Below are 13075 nucleotides of genomic sequence, written 5' to 3'. Positions count from 1 at the left end.
CATAATGACATTATCCCTAATTTATATTTGTTTAAATAGATTTAAAGAAGGGATAATTGTACATAATGGCAAACTATTAATTCAAATTAAATGGTATAACCACACTTTGATTTAATTGTGCCCTGTAGCAAACTGTTTGTCAGTCGCCTCTCTCCCTCAAACTCTCACTCGCTCTCTTTGTCGCTCGCCTCTCTCGCTTTTATACAAATAGAAATGCATTTTTGTATAAAGCGAAAGGAAATTGTATATACACATATATTTTCGTTCCCCTCTCCCAGATCTCGCTCGCCACTCTCCCAAATCTCGCTCGCCACTCTCCCAAATCTCGCTCGCCTCTCTCGCTTATACAAACAGAAACGAAATGTATAAATTGTGCTTCTGTTTGTATAAAGCGAGAGAAAATTGTATATACACATGCAAATACATATATCTTCGTCCTATACACTTCTAATTATACAATACAAATATTTCCCTGCCTAATTTTCTTTTGTCTTTCTCTCTTTCTCATTTTATACATACACAGATTATACAATTGATCTTTTGTAGACAACTGCTTTCTTTTGTATATGTATAGCGAATTATACAACTGCTTTCTTTGTATATGTATAGCGAATTATACAACTGCTTTCTTTGTATATGTATAGCAAATTATACAACTGTTTATTTTTTTGTATATGTATAGCGAATTATACAACTGTTTATTTTTTTGTATATGTATAGCGAATTATACAACTGTTTATTTTTTTGTATATGTATAGCGAATTATACATATATATGTTTGCTATGGAGCGCAATTATGCAAACTTTGCTATAACATACAAATATGAATTTTGTGTTTGCTATATGTGAAAGTTGCTCATGTTAAAGAAACGTTACAAAAAAAATCATAGGGAAGGTTAGTGTTAATATATATAGAGGAACTTTAACATATAGCCACTCAAAAATAGCTTAATTACTCTCCATAGCTATAGTTTGATAATTACAATGTTGATTTGATTTGGATTCATTAAATTATTTTTTCAATATCAAATCAAATCAAGAATGATGATTTTTTTTTTCTCGAATTTGTTAGTCGAAATTTTCATTTAAAAACACATTCAAAGTTTGAAACCAACAACATCAACATTCATCATAATACAACATGCCGAGTCTAACCCACCATTCAAACACTTTAAAAAAAACATTTAACGTCTTCTAAATATAAACTTCTTCAAAATCTTAAACCAGCAAGTTTAGAGAGTTAATTTTTTTATTTGCAAAATTTCAGAATGGTTAAAAAAAAATAAAATGACTCAGTAAGAAACCAGACTTAGCTGTGTATCTTTTTTACTCCATCTATATCTTACCCAATCCTTTTTAGCTCAATCTATTTTCAATCTGATCCAATCCGTCCGTTTGTCACTATCGAATAAAAGTTAATAGATGATGACACTACGACGTTACTACGTGGAAACAAAAACAGAACTATAATTTAATGGATTGAGCTCACTCTACATACATATACGACCAAACATTATTGAGTTTAAAGGAAAATTTTACAAATATACAAATTGGCATAACAATTTTTCTTTCTACTTACACATCTTCCCCATTTATCAGCTAGATTACAATTTTCTGTAGCTAGTCAACTTTCTATATCTTCTAATAGCTAGATGGTACAGTATTGTAGATGTCAAATGTTGCTCGTTTCACCATGGTGTCAAACGTTGCTTATTTCTTCGTGGTAAAGTCCAAGCGCAGACTGCACAGAGACATAATGACCATCCACAAAAATGGAACCAGATACAAAATTAGAGAAAACGAAAAGGAATAAAACAGCTGAAAGATAAATTGTACTGATTTTTTAGCTACAATGCAGGTAGATATGGCACTAACCATATTGAGAAGCCTCAGAGCTGCAGGCCGTGTGAATTTCCTTGCAAAAAGGAAACAAGGGGCAGGTTTCTCCTTGTTGGTGCACCACTCTCTCCGGTGTTCTGTCTCATAATTTATATTGTCTATGTCCTGTCAAATCCGAATAGATCTCTAAGGTGTGCATATTCATCATTTTACACAGGACAATTCAGTGTTATATAGTAAGACAATCATGCTCATTTCCATTGCTGACAAAGAGGAGGTCAATTGCTAAGTGGGATTACTATTTCATTATCTTCTCCTCTTGTCGATATATGAGTGATATAATTTTCTGAAATATTTTTCTCCCAAATGATCACCGAGTTTCCTGCTAGTAGACCTGGCTAATCTACTAAACTGCTTGTTGAAAAGAACCAAGAGTACCTTGATAGATTGGATTAGCATGGGAGTAGCATCGGCTAATTTATAGGTAACAGGATGCCATCCTTTCCGTTCACGTTCCTTGGAGGATAAAATAAGCCACGCAGTGTGAGTCAGTGTCCTCCGTGTAATTTCACCTTCAAGTCCTTCATGCTATATTAAATGAAAGGCTCCTCAGAAAAAGAAAAAAAAAAAAAAGATAAAGGTTGATTCTAAGGTATCAAATGAAAACTTAAGTTACATTTTAGAGGAATTATGCATCATAGCCTCTTGCATTATTCAAATTTCATCCATTAATAACTTTTCTAGTCAGTAATTACCCAACCTATTAATGAGATACAATACAGCAAACTTGAAACAAACCTACATGCAGTGTTCAGGGAAGCGTGAAGCGGAAAAAAGCAATAAGGCCCCACTTCACGCTTTAAGCGATGAAGCGCTCACATACTCATTCTAGTCTGTGAAGCGTAGAAAGCTCGCATCGCTTTAAGCGATGCAGCGCTCGCTTTCCTGAACACTGCGGCTACACGAGTTTACAACTAGTTGAACTCAACTAACGGTGCAAGATGAGGTAATCTTATTTTTTAAATAATATTGGCCTTAGACGGGCTTAAAAGGTCCGACATGAATAGTGAGGAGGATTAAGATAGCCGAATCCAACATAGTTGGGATTTAGGCGTAGTAGTTGTGTTCTTCTCTTCTTTTTTGTGGGGGGTAAAGAAACAAATATAATGCAACTGCCAAGGTTTTTATATTAGCAATTACTTCTTCATAAACAATTAACACTATTAGTACTCAACCAGGTCATGAAATAGTAAAATGTATTGTCAATCAGCTCAAACTTGAATTGAACTGTTGTAGAGTATGGATTACATTATGCTACCAATGGTCCATGCAAAGGAATTTTTATTGACAGAATATCATTGTTTGAAGTGAAATCAGTAATATCTTAGGGGAAAGAATTGAGTTGTCAAGACGGGTTAGATCACAAAAAACAACTTACAGCAAGCAGAGTTTGGACATAGTGTTCATCAGGTATACAATTATGAATTTTGGAGGTATCTGGAGGCTGCAAAAGATGACAGACTTTAGAAAACAGTTCAACAGTATAAAGAAGAAGAAGCTTATAGATTAGTATAGCATGTCAAGGTCTTTTAGCAAAAGTTGAAGTCAACAGATCAACAAACAATAGAAGAGAAGAAATACTCAAGCAGCATGGACACTCACCACATACTGATCCCGCCAAAACTCAGGTAGCGGTTTTTTCTGCACAATGATAATGTAATTATGGTGAACATCACAGAAATATGAAGGTATGTAATGAGAACATACAAATGCAGAACTTTATATATCATCAGGGTAGTTAACTCCTGTATCATTAGGAGGGTAGCCATAAATCATAATACGTGTTCAACCAGTAAATAGGAGGCACATAAGAAACTACTTCTAATGGATTCAACTTTAACAATGTTTTTTCTATTGCCCAGTCCATCCATCTAAAAGAATAAGGACAATCCTTTTTTAAAAAAATTGAAAATAAATAAATGTTAAGATAACTTGTCTTGTGATGCTCATGATGAACTCACGACAATCCATGAGCAGTATAAATCAAAATCCGTACCCCGAGTCTCAGAATAACAGTAAAGGTAGGTTTCCAAAACAAAAAGTAACTTGCCTTGCAATGCAACTGAAACATAGGAAATAATATTTCATCCTTCACTACAATATCTGCATGCTTTCTGTTTAGAACAGCCCACTGCAAAAAGACGTCAAAATGAAAACTAGTAAGATATACAACTTGTAAAAGTGAAAGATACACCTTGCTTTTTTGCTCCATTTCTCCTTTGAGAATTTCCTTTTAAGGAGTTGCATTAAACTTCATGAAGTTAGAATTCATATTTCAGACCAATACCTGAGATCCTTTCCTCCAGCTTTGAACAGGAATAATTGGGTCCATTTTGGGGTTATAGCGGCCTTCTTTTGTATCAGCAAAGCTGTTCTCATTTTTAAATAAAAGACAGTCAGATAAATGAAGCATGAAAATGGTTCCACATTTTAATTTGTGAAAGTAAGATGCTAGCTGTGTTTTTTCTAATCAGTGTAAGATGCTAGCTAGATATTTGGCTAAAATAATGGATTCAGAAGTAACAGTTCTTTGAGAATGACTAGTGCCCTTCAGTGAAAGAACTGAAGCTTTCTTATTACTTGAATTCTATCTACAGGAATGAATCATTTACCCGAGAAAGAACAGAGATATATCAATGTTTCTTACCTGTCAACAAAACTATTTGGCGTAGACATTATGTAGTCATATGTGTAGCTGAAGTTGTACAAAGGTATGCAACTGAAATAACATGAAACAAATTAGATGACAGTTGCAACACAAATGTTAATATGATGGATATTATTGCAGATATATCAATGTTGGAGACCAATTTGCCAGGTAATGTTTTAAAACTGATGTGGCCTATGATTATGCTTAGTGATCCGAAGCTAAATCATTATCTGAAAAGTGCATTTAGACAGAGTTTGACTATTTCAAACACTTAGCTTAGAAAACTAATAGGGGTAACAGGTACATGTCTGCAAAAGTAGCTTACCACTACGGTTCTGATAAATTAACAGTCAATTAAGCTAACCAGTAATACCAAATGAGTCAGTTTGTGCTACAGATTTGATAAATGAAGATATTAAAGGAAATTATATCTCACCTGTCTGAAAGAAAAACAAATCGTTCATTGAGAGGATCCATCAATGCATGCTGAAGTAAAATACGCTCTGCCTGGATCATGGTTGCTTCTCCCCAATCTACCTGAAGGAAAAGACACTTGCTAAATATTGCTAGGCCAGAAGAAGTATGTGAAAGAGAAAAAAAAATGTAAATGTTGTTATAAGCTCATCAATATAAATAAAGAGTCGATACAAAAAGTCTTTACATAATTGTCATAGCATAAAGAAGGGAATGCGTATGACTTTTTGGTAACAGTCTCATGAATGTTCTATAAAATCTGTAAGAGGTGACAGGAAAGAAGAGTAGCTAGCCTGCAGTGTGTATTATAGGGTTAATGAACCAGAAGGAAAAGCCCTTGGTGGTTAATAAATATATTAATTACCGGAAAAAAAAAAACAGAAAGGGAACCCACCCACCCCCCCACCCCCCAAACAGATTTTGTTTTGATGAGCAAAACAATAGTGCAGCACATGTATTTCTATCATAAATGCTGTTAATCGGATGAAGTAAGTAACAGAAACTCAATGGGTAGACTACCTACCTACTAGACGTAATGATGATGATGCTATCAACAAGAATTTTCCATTCAGAAGCAGAAAAAAACCTGTATACTATCGTTCATTTGGCGATTCAAGAAATACGCTGATCTTGTCGTCACTTTGTTCAATAAAAACCCTGGTCGTGAGTGAACCAGGATTGAAAATTTATTTTCCTTATCACCCTGCAAAACATGCACACACAAAAAAATAAGTCTAGAAAGATAGCAAGAGTTTGAAAGAAAAAGATTTTGGTCTAAGAGGGGAACTCAATGAGTCTACCTACATGTGGTGTGGCAAGCATGCGCGGGAGAGCGGGAGCATTTGGGGAAAAGAATAGAATCAGAGTCAACAGCGAACAGTTACGGGCACATCTATATGTATATTGGAGAAACAATTGAATGTACCCTAAGCACAAAACACATTTCATCTGCTCTCAAAGGACATTCAGGTAACTTTTTGTGGGGGAATCAAAATTAAACCCATGTAGCTGATGAACCAATAGCTGATATATTGCAACAGTTCTCAAACTATAAGGATTTGCTAATGTCATCTAAAAGATGTACAATTCCTCGAAATCAATACAGACTTAACTGAGAATGGAACATAAAATGAGGCAATGGATCTGGATAGGCTACACCAACTAGTAGGAATTAAGGCTTAATTGTTATTGTATACTTGTATTCAAGTCTCGGAAAGAAAAAAAAAATCTAACACTAAGTCGGGGGGTTTTCAGGAGTTTTTTTGAGTCTTTTTATAATGGTTATTCTATATCACTTATATCAATACAGGGTATGTGTGAATTTTAGAAATACCTCAATATTAGGGACACCTACTTTTCCTTCAAAGACAAATTATTTAATGTTACAATGTAATGAGCCTGAATAGAATGGTATAGAGAAAAGGATTCATATCATTGATCTCAACTAGACTGGATTATGGGATAGTTGATTGAATATGGAGCTTCGCAACAACAACACACCAAGCGTAGTCGGATAAAATGGGTATGGGTAGGGTAGAGCATACATAGACCTTACCATAGAGAGGTTGTTTCCGATAGACGCTCGCCTCAAGAAAATCAGTCCAAAAAGAAGTAACGAAAGTGAAATCAAAACAAAGCATATTGAGCAGTAACTACAATTGCTTAAGGAGCTTGGCGATAGTCAAATAAAACTAAAAAATCACAAAGCTCCGCGGCCCACTAACACAAGCGTTAAAGATCATATTTGACAATCCTTCTTCTTAAAAAAGAAAATATCACACTCAACTCAAACACAAAAACTAGCAAAAGAAAGACGAGCACTCAGGAAATAGGGAGTCTTTTTATTTTTTGAAATTTTAAAATTGGGTATAGGAGAAGGGAAAATGGGAAAGGAAATTACTAAGTGGATGTGAAGTTCAAATCAACTGAGTTACTAAGATTCCAACAAAGAAGAAAAGGGTGTTTCTGTTTTGCACATTCTGTATAATTTGTGATCTCAGCAGGATCCAGGTACCACTAACCCCACCCCACAAAAAAAGAAAGAAAGAAAACATCTTGCATAAAGATATAAACTTTGTTAACTATACAAATATTGCAAGTCTATATATTCATGGCACTTTTAATTAACTTAGTAAAGAGTTAAAAGATCCTAAATCACTCCAATTACCAAAAAAATGAGAAACCTCAGGAAGTAATCAATGTAAACAAAAAAAATTCAAGAATTCACACTAAAGGGAAATAATACAAGCAAAATAATTAAGGCATCAAAAGACAAAAAGAGAGAAAAAAAAACAGGAAAAATCCAAGTGCCACAAAATGAATTGATTACCTGAAAGAAGGCATCCCAAACAATGTCCAAAGGCAGACGATTCCGAGCTATAAACAAAAATGCAATTTTGGGGTTTTGGACTTGAGGAGCAGAAAGCAACGCTAACATTCTAATTCTATTATACTGTGTCTCCATTAACACTAAAGTCCCGAAGAAGAAAACAAATAACATCATAGCGAACACTTTTATCTTCCATCTATGCTGAGATTTCTGGGAATTGGATCTTCGAATCAATTTCAAGCCCATGTTCCCACACACTTCAAATTTGTAGAGTATAATCACTTACCCATGAAGATCTCTAAAGCAATTCAGTAGCAAAATGGATCCAACTAGAAAAGGTGTGGAAATACAATTAATTGTGAGATCAAATTAAAGGATCTGGGAAGAAATTCAAAGCTATCTCTCATGAATCTGGTGAACTGACATTGTATTATTAAAGAGAAGAAAGGGACACAGAGTGAGAGTGAAGGGCTGACTTGAGTCTTGACTTAAGCTTAATATATAAGTTGTTGGGATTTTTACTATTGAGTGAGTAAAAGATAAAGCTTAATACAGACTGGGTTGCGTGAATTGCAGGGAGAATGAGAACCCCTTTTCAATGGCTGCTTTAATGGCGAAACGATTTTCTCTTTGCCAGCAAATCTACCAAACCTGCCTCCACTTTGAGGGCCATTGCAGACTTTGCCTTTACTCAAAATTGATCTTCTTTTTCAACTCTCTCTTCTACTGCTTTTATCTTTTTCTTATTTTTCGCAGCTTTCTATATTTTCAGCGAATGTTTTCACCCTATGTCTACTTCCAAATATAATAAATGTGTACCTTTCACCCATATGACTAATGGTAGATTACAATCAATTCTTGAACATCTCGAATTTGAATTTATAGATATATAATTAAAACTTATTGAAAGTGTTTGTTTTTTAAAAATTTATCTTATAAGGCATCAATTTAAATTTAATCGAATTTCAATATTTATGATTATAAGGTGCATTTAAAAAAAAAAACGTATAACTTCCTTGGTATTGACTTTTTACCATAGTTTAAAGAGATTTTTACTTTTAAATATTAGTAGATCACTTTTCATTTTACAATTCTAAATGTTATGATTTTTTAAACATCTTGTAAAATAGAAAGCGATCAACTAATATGAACCAAAAAAATAATAAGAAATATTTGTACCTTTTATTATTTTTGGTTAAAGCAATAACACATTTTAATTAGTACATAACCACAACAACTGAAAATAGCAAAAATCACAAGTAATACTATAAAATAACAACTCACATTCATTTAATAAAAAAAACATGGCAAGTTTTTATTGCACTATTAAATAGCTGCACACTTGCTTCAAATAGGAAGATAATTAATACACTTTATATTACGAAACATGTATGGAATTCAAGATTTGGCTCATGGATATATAAGTTGGTCATTATAATATAAATAATGAGATAAAATAATTTCAAAAATTAATTAGGTAATATTTACAATCAAACACACAACAAAATAATCTCCTATTTAACTAAAGAAAAAAATATTTCTTGACTTGTTTTCAACCAAAAAAAAAAACATCAATGATGAAGTAATAGAATCCATGCTTGAAAGTTACTGGACAACTAACAGAATTGGCCAACTAACGTTCCTCTACGTGCTTGACTTGCTTAGGAGATAATTGATGAGACGTCAAAACGCACACCAACCCAACGCAAACATTTACTCACTCCGTTATTATTTATATATCGTTCTTAATAAAAATAGATGTTTTTTAATATCCGTTATTTCACAATAGCAATACATAAATAACACTATTCTTTCTATTTTACCCTAAGAGTTATTAACCTTAAAAATGTGTATTTGACCAATATAGAAAAACTAAGTAAATAATTTATGTGCATTGGTCAAATTAATTAATCAAAATAAATTAATTTATATTCATTGATTTAAAACCTGACTTTAAGAAAACACCAAACAAAGATACAATGTTTCTTAAGAGACGTGAAATCTGAAATTGGATGATATATAAATAGAAACAGAGGGAGAGTATTCATAGCATTCAAATATTGTATATTTTTTGTTCTAAATTAATAGTCATTTTGATTAAAAAAAAATATCTAAAAATAATTATCATTTTAGAAATTCAGAATTAAAATTAATAACTATTTTCAATTATATTTTTAACTGCATGATACAAAAGAAATAAATCAATCTATTTTTATTTTTTTTAAAACAATATATTAGATTATATCAATATTTTTCTTTATACATTCTAATTGTTGAATTACTTTAAACGAAAATTTATGGGATTTTCAATTTTTTTTAAAAAGAGTTTGGATGAATACATGTAATACGAAGGTAGCATTACCAACGCATTTATTTAGTTCATTCATAGTACTAGTTTGGTAAGCCTGCCAGTTTGTTTATTCTTTTGGAGTACTTCATTAATAATTGATGCCCTTAATTTTCATCCTTCTATGTTTTCTTGTCTAAAAATAAATAACCATCATTAATTTATAGAGTAAGGTACAGGTGTTTGAGAAAACAATACCCTCTGGCACAATTACGAGATTTAAAAAATAAAATAAAAATTGGTTTACCACCACTCACTTAAATAGAGAAAATGACATAAATAGTCCATCAACTATAGGAGTAGATCTAAAATGGTCCCTGCACTATACACTTAACGGATTGAGTCCTTCAACTATTCAAAAACTTGTCAGTTTTGGTCTCTTAACTATACACTTATCGATTTTAGTCTCTTAACTATAAACTTACCGATTTTAGTCCTTTAAGTATTCAAAAACTTATCAAGTTTGGTCTTTGTCCATTTTTTTAATACAAATAGCTTAGGTTTACATTAACAAAATCTATGCCTCGAGAAATTAAATCCTTTAGCAACTTTTTCTGTTGGTTCTCTCTCCGTTACTTTTTCTTCAAATTAACCTTACGCGAAGAACCTTAACCTTAACGATTTAAAATAAAATTCATGAGGAAAGAAAATATAAGTCATAATTTTATTCAACAGAGGATAAAATGAAGCATATTATTGTTACTAATGACTTGGAATGTGTTAAACTTTATTATAAAAAGAAAAAAGTTATTATCTGTTAAATCCAAAGTTTGTACTTCAACGATTTCATTGAACGAAATTTGTTTAATTTTTCAGAAATAGTGATTTATAAAATGGTAGATTTGCAATTTTTTAAACTTTTTTTTAAAATAGATCAATTTTATTATTCTATTCATTTTATTTTACGTAAAAAAAATTGAGTAAATTAAATAAAATTTGCATTGATTAGTATGATGCATGATAAGTTTCTTGAACAAAAACTATCAAAGTTTAGGATGGTGTGTATTGAAAATCAAAGCTATTTGTATTAAAAAATGGACAAAAACCAAACTTGATAAGTTTGTGAATACTTAAAGGACTAAAATCGGTAAATTTATAATTAAGGGACTAAAACCGATAAGTGTATAATTAAGGGACCAAAGCTGACAAATTTTTGAATAGTTAAAGGACTAAATCTGTTAAGTGTATAGTTTAGGAATCATTTTAGACCTACTTTTATAGTTGAGAGACTATTTATGTCATTTACTCCACTTAAATATGTACCAAAAAAATCACTAATTCGAACATGGACTAGTACGTCCGTAAAAAATCACTAATTTCAACGCAAAATATAAATATAAAAATTTTAATAAATTTGCATGCTGGGACATAATAGTGAGCAAAAAAATATTTTTTGTGTGAATGTGCATTCACTTGCACATGACGCACCCCTTCGATGCTGGAAGTGTCAGCAGCAATATTAAACTTTTTGAATGATTTATTTATTTATCACCCATTTGTTAGGAGACTATTTCTCCAACGAAGCCCGTTTGGCATAGATTTTTCAAATAATATTTGGAAATTTTTTTGACAAATAGTGTTTGTTCATATAATTTGTCAAATATTTTTGGCAAATATCTCAGATACTAGTTTTTTCTAGCTAGCGTTTGACCATAGATTTCCAAATATTCTTGGCAAATATTATTTGGGTGAAATTTCACCATGTGTTTGGTCATAGTATTTGGGAAATATATTTCACTTTTTAGAAAAATATAATTTATACCCATAAGTTTTAAAAACTATCAAAACTAACCATAAGTTTGTATTACAAGTCAATTGAATCTTCGTTGCAACAAATAACAAGTAGTGTCCATGCCACTAGAGCAATGTGGTAGTTTGGAGTGAGTGCAACAAGCATCATTCCATACATCATGAAGTAGACAAAACACATGACTTTGTTACCTTGAGCCGATTGTTCATCATTTTCATCAACACCCATATCATCACTTTCATATTCACTGAATATTTCATCACTACTTTGGTGTTCACATAAAAAATTATGTAATACAACGCAAACAACTACTATAGAGGGTGTTTTTGTAAAAGATAAAAATTTGGGGTAAAATTTCAATTTTCAAAAGATCCCAAATAATGAGATTTGGCCCAAATACTATAAAAAACTAGTACTTAGGGATTTGGGATATTTGCCAAAAATATTTGCCAAATAAAGGCAAATTATATGGACAAACACTATTTGCCAAATTTTTCCCCAAATATTATTTGGGAAATCTATGGCCAAACTGGCCTAGTATTTGGGCCAAATCTCATTATTGAGATCTTTTAAAAATTGAAATTTTACACCAAACTTTTATATTTTACAAAAACACCCTCTATAGTAGTTTGCGTTGTATTACATAATTTTTTACGTGAACACCAAACTAGTGATAAAATATTCGGTGAATATGAAAGTGATGATAAGATTGTTGATGAAAATGATGAACAATCGACTCAGGGTAACAAAATCATGTGTTTTGTCTACTTCATGATGTATAGAATGATGTTTGTTACACTCACTCCAAACTACCACATTGCTCTAGTGTCATGGGCACTACTTGATATTTGTTGCAATGAATATCCAATTGACTTGTAATACAAACTTATTGTTAGTTTTGATAGTTTTTAAAACTTATGGGTATGAATCATATTTTTCTAAAAAAGTGAAATATATTTCCCAAATACTATGGCCAAACACATGGTCAAATTTCACCCAAATTTTCACCCAAATAATATTTGCCAAAAATATTTAAAAATTTATGGCCAAACGCTAACGAAATAAAGAAAGTTTATGATCCCGTTCCTACTCCCAAAATGTTTTAAAAATTAACATTATCGAGTTTAAGAATCTCGATAACATATGATAGTAATTCAAAAGTCAGAGTAGTAAAATATCAATTTTAGGTCTTCAAAATTTTGAGACGTCAAAATATTTTAACAATAAATTTTTATAATTTTATTTTCACTTTAAATAAATACTAAAAAATGTAAAAAAAAAACAACAACAAAGAAGGTATGAAATCTATATAAAAGAAAAAATACTCTTCTTTTTGGGGTAAATCACTGGACATCTCACTCACCGCATAACACCGTGAAATTTGATATATAAGAAAATAGATATAAAATCTATAAAAGATTAAAATATTTTTCGTTTTAGGTAATGTTTTTTATGTTCCCCATAAGAAATATGTATAGATTTCAAGTAGAATTAAAGTGAGAATCTTAATTCAGTGAACACAAATACACAATTAGGTTTTCACCTCTTTCATTTTAAATTTGCTCACCTCTCAGTTGAAATCAAAGAAAGAAATCTTGTTTTGTAATTAGATATCTTCAAGTTTGT

General features: G+C 31.6%; 1 protein-coding gene across 2 annotated transcripts; it reads right to left on the bottom strand.

The window, feature by feature from the left end:
* Positions 1–1447: 1447 nt before the first annotated feature.
* On the bottom strand, positions 1448–8057 carry LOC125811095 (glycosyltransferase BC10). 2 transcript variants are annotated; one of them, XM_049490586.1, is made up of 11 exons: positions 7353–8057; positions 5610–5726; positions 4986–5086; positions 4547–4618; positions 4187–4268; positions 3950–4030; positions 3502–3540; positions 3278–3343; positions 2278–2427; positions 1878–2004; positions 1448–1746 (listed from the first exon to the last, which is right to left on the bottom strand). In XM_049490586.1, exons 1-11 carry the CDS (start codon positions 7596–7598, stop codon positions 1700–1702), a joined length of 1128 nt encoding a protein of 375 aa, XP_049346543.1. In that variant the 5' UTR covers positions 7599–8057; the 3' UTR covers positions 1448–1699. The 2 variants fall into 2 exon arrangements, with proteins under 2 accessions (XP_049346543.1, XP_049346544.1); XM_049490587.1 differs by having other exon boundaries at positions 1448–1741; positions 1876–2004; positions 7353–8002.
* Positions 8058–13075: the final 5018 nt, after the last annotated feature.

The sequence above is a fragment of the Solanum verrucosum genome, unplaced genomic scaffold, assembly GCF_900185275.1.
Source record: "Solanum verrucosum unplaced genomic scaffold, falcon-dt-bn FXZP01000032.1, whole genome shotgun sequence".
Lineage (NCBI taxonomy): Eukaryota > Viridiplantae > Streptophyta > Magnoliopsida > Solanales > Solanaceae > Solanum > Solanum verrucosum.
This window is presented reverse-complemented; position numbering and strand designations above follow the sequence as displayed.

Excerpts from the sequence above, each read along its gene's own strand:
- LOC125811095 (XM_049490586.1), bottom strand. The coding sequence starts at position 7,598 with ATGGGCTTGAAATTGATTCGAAGATCCAATTCCCAGAAATCTCAGCAT. Across the intron at positions 2,428-3,277 it reads ATGTCCAAACTCTGCTTGCT|CATGAAGGACTTGAAGGTGA; the intron begins GTAAGTTGTTTT and ends CATTTAATATAG. Across the intron at positions 2,005-2,277 it reads TGCTAATCCAATCTATCAAG|GACATAGACAATATAAATTA; the intron begins GTACTCTTGGTT and ends CGGATTTGACAG.